Source organism: Ictidomys tridecemlineatus, chromosome X (assembly GCF_052094955.1).
Source record: "Ictidomys tridecemlineatus isolate mIctTri1 chromosome X, mIctTri1.hap1, whole genome shotgun sequence".
NCBI lineage: Eukaryota > Metazoa > Chordata > Mammalia > Rodentia > Sciuridae > Ictidomys > Ictidomys tridecemlineatus.
In genome coordinates this window covers 34,368,027-34,385,933 of record NC_135493.1, presented here as the reverse complement: position 1 = coordinate 34,385,933, position 17,907 = coordinate 34,368,027, and the positions used below count along the sequence as shown (strand labels likewise).

The 17,907-nt window shown below is 34.6% G+C and overlaps 1 protein-coding gene across 1 annotated transcript in view; it reads left to right on the top strand.

Moving 5' to 3' along the window:
* Htr2c (5-hydroxytryptamine receptor 2C) overlaps nt 1-17,907 on the top strand; it is a 226,476-nt gene that overhangs the window by 113,411 nt on the left and 95,158 nt on the right. Inside the window, exons 3-4 of the mRNA XM_005323336.4 lie at nt 8,376-8,490; nt 12,549-12,862. Coding sequence (XP_005323393.1) covers nt 8,456-8,490; nt 12,549-12,862 — 349 coding nt within the window. The 5' untranslated portion in view covers nt 8,376-8,455. The remainder of the gene's footprint in view (nt 1-8,375; nt 8,491-12,548; nt 12,863-17,907) is intronic.

Below are 17,907 nucleotides of genomic sequence, written 5' to 3'. Positions count from 1 at the left end.
GCTCCTTGTGTCTACATAATCTCGTTTATGATTCCTGTAAAGGAGCTGTCCCAGGGAAAAGTTTACCATATCCTATTAAAAAAAAAAAAAAAAAAACATCAGCATGGTGGGCTGGGGCTGGGGCTCAGAGGCAGAGCACTTGCACACCTGTAATCCCAATGACTTTAGAAGCTAAGGCAGGAGGATTGTCAGTTCAAGGCCAGCCTTATAGGAACTTAAGCAACTTTTCATTTTTTATTTGTTTCAAAATAAACAAATAAAAAATGAAAAGGGGTTGTATTTCAGCATCCTTTGGTTCAATCCCCAGTAAAAAACAACAACAAAATGAGACATGTATTTGTGATTCTTTGAAGGAAGTAGAAAGAAGACATGGTACAGAATGCATGCATACTTATTTGAGATATATATAGGCTATTATGAAAATACTCAAATGTCACTTTCTTACTACTTTCAAATTGAGAGGTTTTTTCCAGGGGCTGGGGTTGTGGCTCAGTGGCAGAGTACTCCTCTAAACACTTGTGAGGCACTGGGTTCAATCGTCAACACTACATAAAAATAAATAAAATAAAGATATTGTGTCCATCTACAACTAATACACACACACACACACACACATATAATTGACAGTAACAAGTAGAATCTAATTATAGCTAAACTTAGCTATTTGGAAGTATCTTCTTTGTAAAATAATACATAATAATGTCAAATATTTGTTTTAAAAAGTTCACAGGAATTCAGAGCAAGAAGGGGTAGGGTAGAGGTCTCCTATTTTGAACCCTCAATGTCATGGATGAAAACCCTGAGACCCAGGAGAGGTTTAGCCACTTATTCTAAGCCACAAATCAACTAATGATAGAGTCAGAACTAAAATCCATACCTCCCAGGACCCAGCCTAAAGACCTACATGCTACCCTACACATATTAAATATCTGAAGTGCTGATTGATACTAGAATAAATTAGGCATTACTGAAATTATCAATTATACAAATTAATTCATTTTCATTTTAAGTCCATTTTCTGTATTTGTGACATATTTTAATTTTGCATTATTAACCTGTTATTGACAGGCATTATTGAATTTTTGAGAATCATATATATTTTATAGTAATAAGTCATAAAACAATGGCAGGGATGGTTCTTTTTTCAGGTGGGACAGCAAAAGCAGAAACACTGATCTTTCAGCTCCGTCGTGGCTTTTTTGTTTGTTTCTCTCCCCTTTATATAGGACTCTCTGAAGCTGTCAAATGAAGAGCTGTGGGAGAAATGAGGAGTTAAGAGTTCATTCGGCTGTCCAGATGTATCCAAGTACCCAGTTATTTGGCAATAAATACATCCGGGCAACTGATTGAATTTTTCGCTTCTTGCGGCTCAACTGGAACCCTCTACAACCCTAAAGGAAATGTTTGCTAGATCGCCCCTAGTGATCTCTTAATCCAATGAATTGTGAAGTGAAAGTTGCCTGTGGGGGACGAGATGCCTTTGTAAATGGGAATGGGAATGCATTTTAGTATGCAGCTAAATTGAATGTAAATGTCTTGGCAAAAGATAAAGATGGTATTATTTTTCTCGCTTGCAAAAATAAAATCCAACGAACAGAAAATTTTAAACTATTCCATTGGTATCCCTTGTCATGTGCCTACCTCACCAGTATAAAATAACAATTTTTAAATAATAATTTTAGCTCACTAGAGCCTGCTAATGTTTTTCACATATCATGATATTTTAAAAATATATGGCCTCAGCAAGTCGCTATAGTGCGCACCTGTAATCCCAGAGGCTCGGGAGGCTGAGGAAGGAGGATCTCCAGTTCAAAGCCAGACACAGCAATTTAGGGAAGTCCTAATCAACTCAGTGAGACCCTGGTCTCTAAATAAAATACAAAAAATGGGCTGGGTTATGGCTCAGTGGTTGATCACTCCTGGGTTCAATCCCCAGTAGATAATATATATATACACATATATGTATGTGTATATTCTCAAGCTATGGCTACATGTATTATAGGCCTAGCATAATTCCATTGTGCAATTTCATTTTATTCACAGCAACTATCACTGAGATTACCCTACCTATTTGTTTACATGTTTATTGCTTGTTTCTCCTACTAGAATGTAAGCCCCATGTGAGCAGGCCCCTTATCTCCCTTGTTTATTATCACATGCTCAGCTCTTGGGTAGCACCTAACTATAATGGGCAATACTCAAATACATGAAAGTACGGTTTACAGTCTTCAGTCGCGCAAATCATTTGGAGTTGGTCTCCAACACAGAAATGTAACATATGGGTTCCCCATTAACTCAGCTCTTGAAAAGTCTTCAGTTTCCTCTGCTATTTGGCTACTTATGCTGAGATAATTCAGGGATAGTTCTACTACCACCTATGGAGAAAGCATCTTCAAAGCTGGGCGTGCTGCCCACTAAGATTTTCTACTGTCTTTACTACAATCATGGAATAATTTGCAATAGCTACATTAACTCTCTAATTTAGAAGCTGTTCCTCTTTGCAGTGCTATTTTAGGTAAATGGAATAGATCTAGCTGTGTAAAACCTAGGATCTTACACACTGTAGATTTTATGAGTTAACTGTCTCATTAAGTCTCACTCATTTTAGCAATAATCCCTTTCAAGAGGGGTTGGGGGTGCAACTCAGTGATAGATTACTTGTTTAGTATGCTTGAGGCCCTGATTTCCATGTCTAGCATTGTAAAAACACACAAAAATAAAGCCTCACAAAATAAGTCAAGCAGAAGCATTTAGAAAATACAAATCAGGAGAATGTGTTTCGTTTTCATTCCAAGCATAAGAGGAATAGTTACATTTGTCTCAACAACCACTTGCATTATTTGGAGAAGAAAGAGGGGGTGAAAGTATCAGCTGAGGAGGCTGAGGTAGGAGGATCACAAGTTCGAGGTTAGCCTCAGCAACTTAGGGGGACCCTAAGCAACTTAGGGAGACCCTGTCTCAAAATAAAATATAAAAAAGGGCTGGGGATGTTGCTCAGTGGTTAAACACTACTGGATTCAATCCCTGGTACCAAAAAAGAAGAAAGAAAGAAAAAGAAAAAGTATGAGCACCAGAGTTACCTCAAATTGAATAATACCTTATTATTATGGGAGCTAAGGAACTGACTAGGAGAGACTCAGAGTCCCAGCCAGTTTATGTTCCCTGCAGTCTGGATAAGAAATTGTAAGACCACAGAAATGAAACTGCATATTGAGAACTGTTAGATTTCCCAATGGTATACCATTGGGAGAAGTGTCCAGTTTTATTTAAGTCCAAAACACTGCATTCTGGAGCAAGTCAAGCAAAAGTGCAATAACTTACCTGCTATTATGGTAATATCATGTGGTATAGATCTTGTACTTGACTTAGAACTAATTATTTCCATTGCAGTCTATTAGCTTGAGGCTTTTTGGCAACCAAATAATATTTTCTGAGAAAGCAGATAGCTGAACCGTGGAAGGTTATGAAATTGCCATTCCTTAAGATTGTTCTAAAGAATATCAGTTGTCAAACTTTTTGAAGTGGCTTAAATGTAGACCTGTCTAAAGACAAGGCACTAGATTATTTAATCACTTCTAATTTTTCAGCCCTGGGAGTTCTGCAAATTCACAATTGTAGAATATATTAAGACCTTTTAATTGAAGATAAAAAGCTTAAATTTTATTTTACTTTAGAGAATATATTTCCAAATGTATTTACCACTTTGGAAGATCCCATGTTTAGTGGTGAATGAACAGTCTTTAATTTCATTGGTTATAATAACCAGGAAAGGGGCTGGGGCTGGGGCTCAGTGGTAGAACACTTGCCTAGCACCTGTGAGGCACTGGGTTCGATCCTCAGCACCACATAAAAATAAATAAATAAAATAAAGGTATTGTGTCCATCTACAACTAAAAAAATATTAAATGATAATAATAATAACCAGGAAAATTTCCACCAAAATCATAAATAGTTATCTGATTTGATTATATTTGGCAAAGGTGAGTTTTTACTATGACTATTATCTGTTTTTTTTGTGAGATAATCTCTAGAGTACATTTGAAATGGAAAGGAACATTCTTGAAATATTCATTAGTCCCAAGGATAATTTTTGAATTAGAAGAGTATTTTCAAACGTATCATAAATCTGTGCTGTATTAACATTATCTTTCCAGGACTATTCTGAACATTTGTGACTGATTCATTTTTCATATAGCCATCTGCTGAAAGCTCAATGGGTATAATATCTAGAGGGAAAATTTTTTAATTATGAGTTCATAATTTCTGAATGGTAAAAACTGACAAAAGCCCCTCTTTTATATGTAATATTACATATCAAATTCTTAAATGCTTTATTATAAAAAGCCAGCCAGGAATCTTCTGTTGACTACATATTCAGAATTAGTCTCTTCAGTATGATAGAAAATAATCTGCCACATCACTAACATGAACTCATGGAATTTCTAGAAATCTGGTGTAAACTCTATCTTTCATGGGTTAGTCCATATTGTCCAACTTTTGTTAAAGCATCAGTAAAAATGCTGACACTTTCTATTTAAACAATTTAATATTATGTTTGTCCAGGTCTGGGTAAGAATGACTAAAAAACAGTTTAAGGACAGAAAATGTGGGGGCTGGGGTTGTAGCTCAGTGGTAGAGCACTTGCCTAGCAAGAGTGTGAGGAATTGAGTTCAATTCTCAGCAGCACATAAAAATAAACAAAATAAAAGTCTATCAAATATATACACATATATATAAATTATATATATGCATATATATAAATTATATATAACTTTTAAAAATAAAGTATGATCGAAACATGCCCAATATTTCTTCAATACCAAAGTGGGGAAAAGGTAAAGGTAAAAATGTTCAGGGTTTTCAGGGAAGTCATAAACTTTTATCCTCTCCAGAGACAATTTAGACAAAATAATAGTTCTTCCTTTATCCTATGTAGGATCTCTTGACTTTGGGCCTAGGGATTGAACCTGGGGGTATTTAACCATATCCTTATGCTAGGCAAGCACTCTACCACGGAGTCAGTTTCTATATGAGTCCTCTAAATTCTCACTAAAAATTAGTCAATTCTCTCACAAGTGATTTTTTTTCATTTTATAAAATTCAGATTTTCCTCAAATTTAATATAGGTATTCTTTTTATGTTTATACAACTCTGAGAGTTCCATTATGAAAGACTGGAGTCTGAGAGGTATGCAGATCAGAAAGTTTAGAGTGGTTTTTTATTTCACTTATTAATAGACCTTATCCAAGGCTTACAAGATTTTTTCATTCCTTTCCCTTTTTGTAGAATTACTTCAGAACATTTCTCAATGCAAAATATCATACTGACCTAGTTATTTGGGGAAATATATAAGAAAGCATAATTTATGTTACATAGTTTATATAATTTATTCCTGTCATATTATATTCCTAAACTTTTACAATCAGTTCAGAAGCATTTTCTGTCAGGTTTAATGAACTTTTTAAAAAAGGCAAATTTGCAGCTGGGGTTGTAGCTCAATGGTAGAGCATTTACCTAGCATGAGCAAGGTCCTAGGTTTGATCTTTGGTTCTACCAAAAAAAAAAAAATCTTTTTAAAATGAAATAAATAAGAGAATACAAACTTTAATAAAAATGAAAAACATTTTTATTAGTAAATTGGATATCTATGTACATAATAGACTTTTGTGATTATTATTTGCTCTTAATTAATGAAATTGACACTTAGAAAAATAAATATTTGCTATTTAATCTTTAATATATTTAATCTTGTCTATATTTCCCAGGAAAATGTAAAAAGCATCAATTAGTTGGTTAATTTTTAAGACAATATAATATTTTGAGTAACAATATTAGGATTCTACCATGGCTGAGAATATGGATAATAATACTTTTTGTTTAATGAGATGATTATCATATCAAGCTATGGAAAATACAATTTCAATTGTTTTGTTACAGTGCATTAACACACAGAATATTTTACTCAATCTTTGAACCCTTTTGGATACCTCAAAAATAAATATCAAAAACCATTTCATGACTTTAGCATTAGGAAAAGAGAAGGAGTTAGATATTTTTTGAGAGCTAAAAACAAAAAGGGTACAGAATATTGATATTTATTGGTCTTCCTTCCTTACCAGTTTTTCTATTACTTAGTTCCAGGCCTTCCAGAAAAAAAAGGATTTATGTATTGTCTGGCAGGATTTTATGGGCCAAAAATGGCCTAACAGTCTGACTGATATCACTTACTTCCACAAAATATTTTGAGTTCCTAAATACTGGGAAGCCATATTTTATGTATTTGCTGTACTAGGGGATGGTTTTGAGATAGATTTCTTTGTACTAGTACTAACAGAACTGAAAAGTGAATGCTGAGAGATAAAGATGAGAGAAAAACATTACATTGATAGCTAAAATGATTAGAAAAACAGTGCTCTTTAAATGAGATGGGAAACATAGGGAGATGCAGTTTGTTCTAGTGAAATTTTACTTCCAAATTTCTGAAAGGAGCTAGAAAACACCAAAGAAAGATTATCAAGACATATTTTCATTATCATACGCCTTGAAAACATTTACAAACTAGACAAAATGGATGATTTTCACTGATATGCCACGTTCTCAGTATTCAGCTCTCTATCTCTTTGTCTCTCTCACACACACATACCCCAAAATTCTCATTGACAGCTGAGTGCGTGCAAATTTAGCATCACAGTCCTGACTCTTAGAATAGCTTTATAATCCCAGAAAGGAATATAGTTAGATATTTGGTGTGGGAAGAGCATGTAATCAAAATCCTAAATAGAAAATAGAGAAAAGACAAAATAGAGAACAGAGATTTAACCACACTATTCCCAGTTAGAACTTTCTAAGCAGAAAAACCAAAGTGTCTCCATGTTAGTCACTAGAATTCACAATGCGTATTTCTTCAACGTCGAGGTAAGGATTGATAGTGACAGGTTCCACTCTATAAAGATGCATTTTCACAAGGAGAGCCCTAGAGATTCTCAGCAAATTTGCTTTTGGTCCACTCTTGACCAAAATTCATCACAGTACCAAGTGATGAATAATTCACTATGTAACTATTCAGTTGGGTTGTATGATACAACAAATAACTTTGAAAATAGCCTATAAGAAATTCTTTGGTAAGACATTTGAATTTCATGTTTCTTTCTTGATTATCTTGGAAGATGTATTATCATATCTTTTTTTAAAATTTTTTAATTTGTTTTAATTAGTTATACATGACAGTAGAATGCATTTATGCACTTTGATATACATAGATGGGATATAATTTCCCATTTTTCTGAGTGTACATGTTGCAGAATCATATTGGTCATGTAGTCACATATATTCATACAGTAATAAAGTTGGTTTCATTCTACTATCTTTCCTATCCCCACATCCCCTCCCCTCCCCTCCTATCACTTCCCTCTACTTAATCTAAGGTAATGCCATCCTTCCCTAGTGCCCCCACCACCTTATCACATCTTTTAAAATTTTTTTATTTGTTCTTTTTACTTATACATGACAGTAGAAAGAATTTTGATGTATCACATATACATGGAGTCTAACTTCCCATTTTTGTGGTCATACATGATGTGGAGTTACATTGGTCTTGAATTCATTTCTTTCCACAAAAGAAACTAGAGATTTTTGCTTCAATCGTTAGTGCAACTGACCCTTTGTTTGCAATTTTCAATATTACTCCATACACTCTGATGGTGACATAATGACTATTGGCTACTAACTGTTTAGTACATAGGACTGTTGCTATATTTAATATAGTAAACTTGATCAATTTGTTTATTTTGGCATAAACCTGTTGTTGCTGCCCTCTGGAGAGCATTGATGGTTATGCACAAGTATAAATAGAACTTTCCATGTAAATGCAGAATGCTTCTCTTTGAAGGAAAAGAAAACTAGAAATGTTGTACAAAATGTGTTTACTTTATAAAAACTTTTAAAATTTGTCTTATTTTCCATGTTATTATAACAAAAAAACCTTTATCTTTCAGACATGCTAATTAATTATACATTATACATTCTCCCATTGCTTTGCAATTCAAGGATATGTTCTTAATTCCTTTCTCAAGACATTGATTTGAAGCTATATGTACTCCAACAGAAGAAGATTTAATAGAGCCTCGTATAAATAAAGTTTATACAAGAAATTTTAGAAAAATTGTGATGGTTGTGTAATGATAAATAAATTAAAAATCTACTCTTTTCCATTCTTTATCATTTCCAATATAACATGTTTACCTGTTTCCTAAATTAAGTGTTGACTGTTTTTTTAATTACTAAATAAGTGTATTTAAATTTATTTGGTTATTGTACAAGTTCTTTGGACTTTTAACTAATAATATTTTTCTTTTTCTTTTCTTTTCTCTCCCCAGAAAGGAGAAGATGATAAATACAGTCTTCTAATTTCTTCTCCTCAATTTTAAACTGTGGTTGCTAAAAGACTGAAGCAATCATGGTGAACCTAAGGAACGCGGTGCACTCGTTCCTGTAAGGATGCTATTACTTATTTTTTAAATAAAATTAACTTTTATAATAGCTTTCTTAAAGATGTTAAAAATGCTTCTGTGTGACCACTCAGCAATGTCTGTCTGACTCAATGTGTGTAAATGACTTGTACATCAAAAGATTAATATTATGGGTGTTTCCTATTTAAATATATAAATGGAGAAAGACAATAATTTGGGTTCTCATCAAATATTGGAGTTCATGTCCTCAAATAAATAATATGGTGATGATACTCTCAATTCAAATTATCTCAAGTGTCATGATTGGTTTCTCCATGGATAAAACTTAGAAAGGAGGAAGGTTCTTTCCTTTTTCTTCCTGAATGACCTGAGCAGTCAAGAAAATAAAATACCTTTATAAGTATTTGATTTTGTGAAGAATAAAACTGCAAAAATAAAGGTCAGAAGTTAGGGTTAAGGGTTGGGGGATGTAGCTGGACAGAAGAAAACAACACCATCCAGGGAATTCTTGATATAATCCCAGTAGTGAAGTATATAGAATGCAACATAAGAGGGGTAAATGAAGAATCAGATTTGAGAACAAAGCCATTCTAAATTTGATCTAACCAAAATCTATTCTGTGAGGAAATGGGCACAGTAAAAGAGATCCAAATCTGTGTCAGTTCTGAGCAATACCTTTGAAAAGCTCCTTGTGTCTACATGATCTCCTTTATGATTCCTGTAAAGGAGCTGGCCCAGGGAAAAGTTTACCATATCCTATAAAAACCCATCAGCATGGTGGGCTGAGGCTGGGGCTCAATAGCAGAACACTTGCCTAGCATGTGTGAGGCACTGGGTTCGATCCTTAGCATCACATATAAAAAATAAATAAAACAAAGGCATGCTGCTCATCTACAAATTACAAATTAAAAAAAAAAATCAGCATGGATCTTCTAGAATATGGACATTGTAGCCCATCTCAGATGGCATTACAGTGATGATAGTCTCAAGTATGCACGATTCCAAGAGAATTAGAGCAGACAATAGAGAAAGGAAAAGATGAAAAACAGTGATAAAGAAGAGGAAAAAAAGAAGTTAAATGCCCCTGGGTTCAAGCCCTTAAAAAAAAAAAAAAAAAAAAAGGAAAATGAAAGAACAAATCTTCCTCCTCTCTGAGTCTATACCAACTGAGTATCTAAAACCATATACTAAAATGTAGTGCTGCCTTAAAAGTATTCTACTATGAAATTTTAAAATTTATGTGCAATTTTTTCTGTTCTCTTGAGAGAAACAGGAGATCATTCATCTCTTCTATTAAACTCCATTGTCATGTTATGCCAAAGCTCAGTAGATTTAAAATGTATTCAGACTTAGAAATTATCTTTTTATCTACTAAGTGTAAAATTACATTTTCATTAAAATTTTAGTAGCAATGAGTAAATTATTTGCATTGTTCAGAGAGAAATTATGATGTTGAATACATATTTTATGAGATTCCTGTGAGCTTAATAACATTTAGCGTAAGTGAAGGAGCAAAACCTAAATTATTTCTTCTTTGTAGAAGGACTTTATATATTTCACTAAGCATATAAGTATTAAAAATTAGGTTTAATTATAATAAAGCCAATTCTTGATTATAAAACTATAGAAACAGGATGGAAATGCAACAAAAACCATAAAGCCTTGACTATAAGTGGTGTTCAAAAAGACTTTATTGAACTGAATTTAATTGAAACCAGGAAACTGAAGTAAATGTTCTTTCAAAATCTATCCCAGCACCATCAATTTATTTTGTAATGTGTAGAGCAGATAGATTTAAATTCTATATGACTTCTCAGTAATTCAGTATTTCTTTCATGGACTCTTTAATATAAAAGAAAAATATTTTTTGATCAGTAGAGATAGGCAAGACAACTACTTAAAGTATTTTTCAACCCCCCCATTCTAAGATATTCAAATTACAAAATTAATATAATTAAATGTGGTTTGTTTCATGTACAATTTTGTTATGTACAATTTTGTCCTGTACTCCTCTACCATTTTTAGAGATGTGAAAATATTAGATGGTTTTAAATTGACTTTGAATATTTGAAGTTGGACTTTATATTTTCCTGGGACCTTATTTTTCTGGGTTTAAGGATACATATATTTGTGGTTCTACAACTGACAACTGAGTATATAGCATATTATTTGAGCACAACTTCACATGAGACTGCTTGACATGATCATTAGCTAATTGGAATGAGAAAAAAAAAATTAAATCAGTAGGGTAGGTATTTCTTCAGCTAGGCCAGAAAAGACACTGGCTTTAAAATCACTGTCTGAAGGGGGTGGTGATGTAACTCTGTGGTAGAGTGTGTGCTTAAGCATACACAAATTCCTGGGTTCAGTTCTTGAGCACCAAAATACAATACAATACAATGATAAAATAAATAAAAATCATCTGAGCCCAGTTATGCATAGGTATATGTCATCTTGAAATAAAATAAAGACAAATTTTGGGCAAATTTTGATATAGATGAGTGGATATATAGCAGCCATAAAATATCTTTATGATTGAAGACAGGCTGGAGGTATATAGCTTAGTAGTAGAATGTAGGGTTAGTAATGTGCAATGTCCTGGGTTTAATCCCCAGCACCAACAAAAAACAAAAACAAAAATCCCAGTTTGAAAGCAGAAACAAGGTAAACCTTAATGTTTATTGAGGTCCTATTATGACACAGGTAGTGTTTTCAGGATTTTACATATATTATATCATTTAATTTTTACAATTACCTGTGATAGAGACCATCCTTGTACAGATGAGGAAATTGAAATTTTGAAAGGTTAAGTGACTGGTCGAAAAACTACTAGAGGTCATATGACCAGGACATTGGCCACATGCTAAATACAATGACAGAGTAATTAAAGCTGAGAGCAAATAACTTCTTTCTATTTATTTGGTTCATCATTTCAATAATTTTTATGTATATCAATCACAGTTTAACTATAACACATATTTTTTTTGTTTGAGAGATGAGATCTTGCTGTGTTACCCAGGCTGGCCTTAATTGCCTGAACTGTAAGTTGGTCAACAATCAGAAGTGCATGAGAAGTAGTTTGGATGCGAGATAGGATTGTTGACCCACATACAGTCATTTTGCAAATGTGAGCAGACAGGGAGAGTTCTAAAAAAAAATCAACATGTACTATCCTCAAAATCCATTGTACCTCTTTTCTATCTCTTTCTTTCTTTCAAGAGATTGAACACAGGGGAACTTTACACTTAGCTACACCCCCATCCCTTTTTTTATTTCTTATTTTGAGACAGAGTTTCACTAAGTTACTGAGGGGCTGGCCTTAAATTAACAATCCTCCTGACTTTGCCTCCCAAATCACTGGGATTACAGTCCTAAACCACCAGTTTGCTGTGCCTCTTTAGAATACCTTCCTGAAGTTGATCTGATGACAACTTATTCCTTCTTAACTTTGGATCAAAAAAAGGCAACTTTCAATTTTCTTGTCAGTTACTGGATCCTTTAAGAAAATCTCCCTTCATTCCCTTATCAGCTGCCTTAAAAAAATCTAAAAAAAAATAATTTTACAAAATATAAAGAGTAAGTCATCATTATAAATCAAATAATACTGTGGTTTTGGATTGCAGTAAAAGTTTAAAAGTGTTTGAAATCAGTAAGACCTGCAATGGGCCCTGGCCTGCCATTTACTGGCTAAATTGGCTTGAGAAAGTTACTTAACCTCTTTTAACCTCAGTCTTCTCATCTACTAATGGATATAAATCAGTACTGAGCTCATGTAGTTGTTATATGAAATTAAATGAGTTATCTATATGTATTTCAATAAACTAAGTGCTTAACTCAGTAGTTACTCCATAAAACTATCCTTTGGATAGAAAGACACAGAGGTTTCATTAAGAGGGCAGAAATCCTCATCATCATGGATGTTGAAGGAGAAGCAATTATTTTGTTTAAGAAATATATACACAAGCAATATATATAAGTATATATATGAGTATATATTATATATATGTAATCCATATGTAAGCAATACAATATGTACTAATTGAAGTTTTTTTTTTTTTTTCTTTTCTTTTTAATTTTCAGTGTGCACCTGGTTGGCCTTCTGGTTTGGCAATTTGATATTTCTGTAAGTCCAGTGGCAGCCATAGTAACTGACATTTTCAATACCTCCGATGGTGGACGCTTTAAATTCCCAGACGGGGTACAAAATTGGCCAGCAATTTCAATCGTGGTGATAATAATCATGACAATAGGTGGCAACATTCTCGTGATCATGGCAGTTAGCATGGAAAAGAAACTGCACAATGCCACCAATTACTTCTTAATGTCCCTAGCCATTGCTGATATGCTAGTGGGACTACTTGTCATGCCACTGTCTCTGCTTGCAATCCTCTATGGTAAGTCCAGTTCTATTCGTTTTTTAATCTAATTAAAAATTAGTTCCTTAATCTATTAGTTTTTAAGTCTAATTGTATAAATGTGTGCCAAGTAGCATAGTAAACATGGATATAGTTATTTATTTTACCTGTGACATTTGGAAACCTGACACAAGGAATTGGTTGTGTGTATTTAGATTTATTAAATCAGTAGTAGAGTTGTTTCCAAAAAACAAAACAGACATTGTATAACATGGTAAATTTATGCATAGATGCTCCATTCTTCAATGTCATTTGTAAATATAAATGAATATTTGCCTTACAATGTACACAATGGGACAAGGACAGAAATATCCTCCACACCTGTGCTTTGGACAGTACACAAACCGTAAGTACCATCTCTAATTAAAAAAAGAAAAGAAAAACAGTCACATCTTCTTCAAAAAATATTTTAAAAATAATCTTTTTTTCTTTTTGGCAGTGCTGGGGCTATTACTGAGGGCCTTATGTCTGCTAAGCAAGTGTTCTACCACTGAGCTTCCCTGTAGCCCTGAGTGATCTTTTAAAATATTGACACACTAAGTGTTTAACCCGAAATAGTTATTTAGCAATAGCAATTCTTCTTCTTCTTCATGAAGTCTATAATTCTTGTTTGTACAAGCAGACAGGGGTAACAAAATTATTTAGTAAGTATATAGATCAAGTTTTCACATCATCACCATAAAAATTAAGGCATTGAGTATTTTAGTATGTTGATTTTAGAGAGGCTTCAAATTTTTCTTTTGATTTTTCTGCCATCTCTTTGTTGTGTTCATGGTAACCTAAGTTTGGTTCTTTGGCTAATATTTATCTTTGGTACTAGGGATTGCACCTAATGGCATTTTACTACTGAACTACATTCCCAGTCTTTTCTCTCTCTCTCTCTTTTTTTTTTTAATTTTGAGACAGGGTCTTGCTAAGTTGCCCAGGCTGGCCTCAAACTTGTGATCCTCCCTCTGGGATTTTAGATATGCACCACCTCAGCTGATTTGGCTAATATTTATGATAAACCATCAAAATTACATACAATTCTACAAATTTTTTAAAAAGATCTTTTTTTTTTTTTTAAAGATAGGACCTTGTTATATTGTCCAGGCTGGCCTTGAACCTCTAGGCTCAAGGATCCTGCTTCTGCCTCAGCCTCCTGAGTAGCAGGGACCCTAGAAGCACAACACTATACTCACCTCTCTATAAATATCTTTATTAAAAAGCTGGAGAACCTGGTTTGAATTTAATTGCTGATATGTTCATCTTACAAAGGAGTAAAATAAGACTTCCAGTCCCCTGGAGTTTCTAAAGAAACTAGACTAGAAAGAATATTATTAAAAGTTCTCAAATTCTAAAAAAGAATTTCAGCAGGCCTATAAAAATCATCTCTTGTGAAACCTAAAGTTGAATTAGCCTGTTCTATATACACATTTTAACTCAGGCTTTGCAGCTTAGAAACTTTACCATTTCAATATTAATAACATAACCAATGAGGTGAATAGTACCAAAAAACCTAATCCACATAACTTTAAAGAATAACAATATTCATACTGTATACACTCAGTTTAAGGATAAAGAAAACTGAAAATGAACTCTAAATACTATTTTTTAAAATTTTATCATTGATACACAATAGAAATTCTGAAATGATTATTTGTGATCTGGAATTATAAGTAAATAAGCATATTAAAGATAAAAGAAGCCAGGGGTCTCTCTGTTGCATAGGGAGTTAGAAATTTGAAAGGAGAGGAAATAATGGGTCATATAGTGGTGGATTCATGATGTTACCGCTGTTGACCGGTGACGAGTTCTTGCTCCCCGATGTTGAAGAATAACACCAAAGAAGCACGCTGAGGCAAGGTCAGAGTAGAAATTAGAAATTTATTAAAGGACAGAAGAAAAGACTTCTCCCGGAGGAAGAAGGAGACCCAGGAGGTGGAATCCGTGGAAGTGCGGTTGTTTCCCCTTTTTATAGTTTTGGTGATGGAATGTAGGTTGGAAGGCCTGAGGGGTGGGACACAGGTGGGCCAAAGAAGTAGTCTGAGCGCGAAGGACTTCATTATCACTTCTTTGTGATGGGCTATCTTCAAATCTGCTGGGGGCTGTTCATTAATCCTTCTTCCAGGTGGACTTTGGCCTAGGGCCTCTTTGGGACTTCATAAACATTCCATGAATTGTCCTGCATTTTCCCTGAGTCATTCCCAGCATGGCCTCCATTTTAGATTTCACTCGGTATTAGACCCGATTTACCTAACTACACTGACTACCTAACTTTAAATCTGGCTTCAATGATATCAGTATAAAGTTTTGCTGAAAATAGATGATGGAAAAATACTTAAGATTGATTTCCTAGCTCTTTCTGTAACTGAAAGCTCAGTCTCTGTCCTCAATGCCAATCAATGCCAAATTAATAATGAGGTCACAGTTTTGAGAAAAAAGGAAAAAAAGTTTTATTGCTCAGAAAAGAAAAGAAGTTTTATTGTTCAGAAACTCAGGGGACTCCAGTCCAAATCTGGAGGGACAGGGAGCTTTTAAAGGAACTTCAAGGGTTACATTCCAGGTGTGCTCTGGTATGGGGAGGGGGCAAGACTCCCTGAAGGCTGTTAGGATTCATTTGTTAATTTGGGAGTTATTCACTTCGCACATCCTCAGCAGGCCTCTCCTTCCTGTAGTGGCTGTGTTCAAGGGTAATTAACTAGGGGAAGAAAAGTTAACACTGTCTCCCTAATCTTGTTACAGAAAACAGGAGAAAGAAGAAAAGAGAAAAAAAAACAACATTTTTTTTTTTTTAATAAGCCCTAGAGCAATGAGGGCTACATTCAGGAGGTGAAGGGACCATTGTTACATTTTCACTCCTGTGGGTAGAACAATGTTACATAAATTAAATGAGCACAAACAGGAACAGGATCTCCTTGGAGAAAAGGCTAATTCTGATACCACCGGTTACCATGTTGAAGTACGCCTAGGCAAGCATATAAAGCAGGGTTTATTTAAAAAAGGGTAACATAGACTAAAGCAGGGTTTATTTAAAAAGGGGTAACATAGACTTCGCCAGGAAGGGAGAAGGGGGCCATAGCTGATATTCTACTACCCCAAGAAACCAAGTGTTCTGCCCTTTTTATATGACCTAGGATTCCTTTGTACTCCTGCCCTCTTCCCCATATCTCTCTCCTTCCTGCATTGGTGACTGGGCCCTGCAAAGCTCAGTGGGATGGCCTAAAGGAAGCAGAAGGATGGGGGAAGGGCTGGATGGAGCAGCCCCTTACACATTAATTAACATCTTTATAGCTCCCCATAGGGAGGGACAATCCCTGGGACTTGTTACCTCAAGAATACTTTGGAGCAGAGGCAGATTCTTGATAAGATTGGACCAGGGATCCCAGGAATTAACATTTCAGTCCCTCAGGGGGCAGTCTCCAACTTCCAGAACTCACTCAAATTGGCCTCCTTGATAGACCTGACTTTATTTACCTATCTATACTGACTGCCTGTCTATTCTGGCTTCAATTCCAAAGATGGGGCAGGAAAATTATAACCGAAGACTAGAGCATCTTTTGAGCTAAAAAGTAAGAAAGTACTCAAAGAGTAACAGGAAGATTTCAAAAAGACACAGGATGTAACTTAATGGTGCCCCTACAAATCTAGGAACATTTGAAATTAAGGTTAATAATGTAAGCTCTAAAAACAGAGTAAGCGTGCTAAAGATGGTCTCTTCTGGTGTATTTAATCAATAATTCTGGGGAAAAAAATCAAAACAACTACTATAACTAAAAAAAAAAAAAGGCAAATAGGGAGACAAATAAAAATTTACAGATGTAACCTTTATGGTAATGGGGTTTTAATTTTTTCTCTCTCTCTTTTTTCCAGTAGCCTTTCCTGGAGGGCAGGACTGTCACATAGCTGCATGGTGGTTGTGCAGAAGTGGCTAAAACTCAGTCTTTCTGGACAGAGTTAACAAAGGGCACTCTGTAGGCCCCCTAATGTAGGGGAAATAGCTCTTTTTCCTCCATTTTTTCTCTCCTAGCTTTGAACAGAGGGAAGACTCTAGTCAGAGTTACGCTTTGATAGCACATGCACCAAATTTTTGAAAACAAACAAACAAAAACCTGATAACTTTCTTTTTGGCCAGTGGACCAGGAAAGGAGGCATTTGTGGGCCACAAATTATGGGAGGGAATCCTGTGAAGTAGAGAGCTGAAGAAAGGTTTTCTTAATTCTGTATAAGGACCTAAATAGGTATCAGTCTCAATTCTAAGATACATAAAAACAACATATCCCAAAAAGCATAGAAAAGCTTCAAAAAAATTAAATATATTTGAACAATCATCCAAATCTCAGACCATGCCTTCCATGGCTCGTGGGCATTATAGACTCAAGCAGTATAGCTGAGGTTAGGAAAATAGAGAAGATATTGAATTCACTGTCCACAAAGGCAAGACTGAACTTCATTTTTATTTATTTATTTTTTAGTACCAGGGATTAAACTCAGTAGCCCTTGGCCACTAAGCCAAGTCCCCAGCCCTATTTTGTCTTTTATTTAGAGAGAGGGTCTCACTGCATTGCTTAGTGCCTCACCATTGCTGAGGCTGACTTTGAACTCCTGTCTCAGCCTCCCTAGCCACTACGATTACCGGTGTGTGCCACCACACCCAGCCCTTAAGATTGGACTTTAGATTGAAACCTACCTGGATTCATTGCTATATACAACAAGCAAGTGAACAAAATCAGCATTCTTAGAAGGATTTTAACTATATATAATGTCTATAAACTATAACACTCAAAGCATCCATGATACAATCTAAAATTGCTTGACATAAAAAATATCTAGGAAATGTGAAAAATACTTAAAAGGAAATAATTATCAACAGATGCCAAATTCAAATTACTAAGATACTGGAATACTATAATAATATGCCATGAATATTATGAACAGAAATTAATGGAAATATGAAAATTCTCAATGGCAAAAAGGAAGTAAACATAAAAAATTAAAACTTTCAGGACAGCTGGGCATGGTGGTGCGGCCTGGAACCTCAGCAG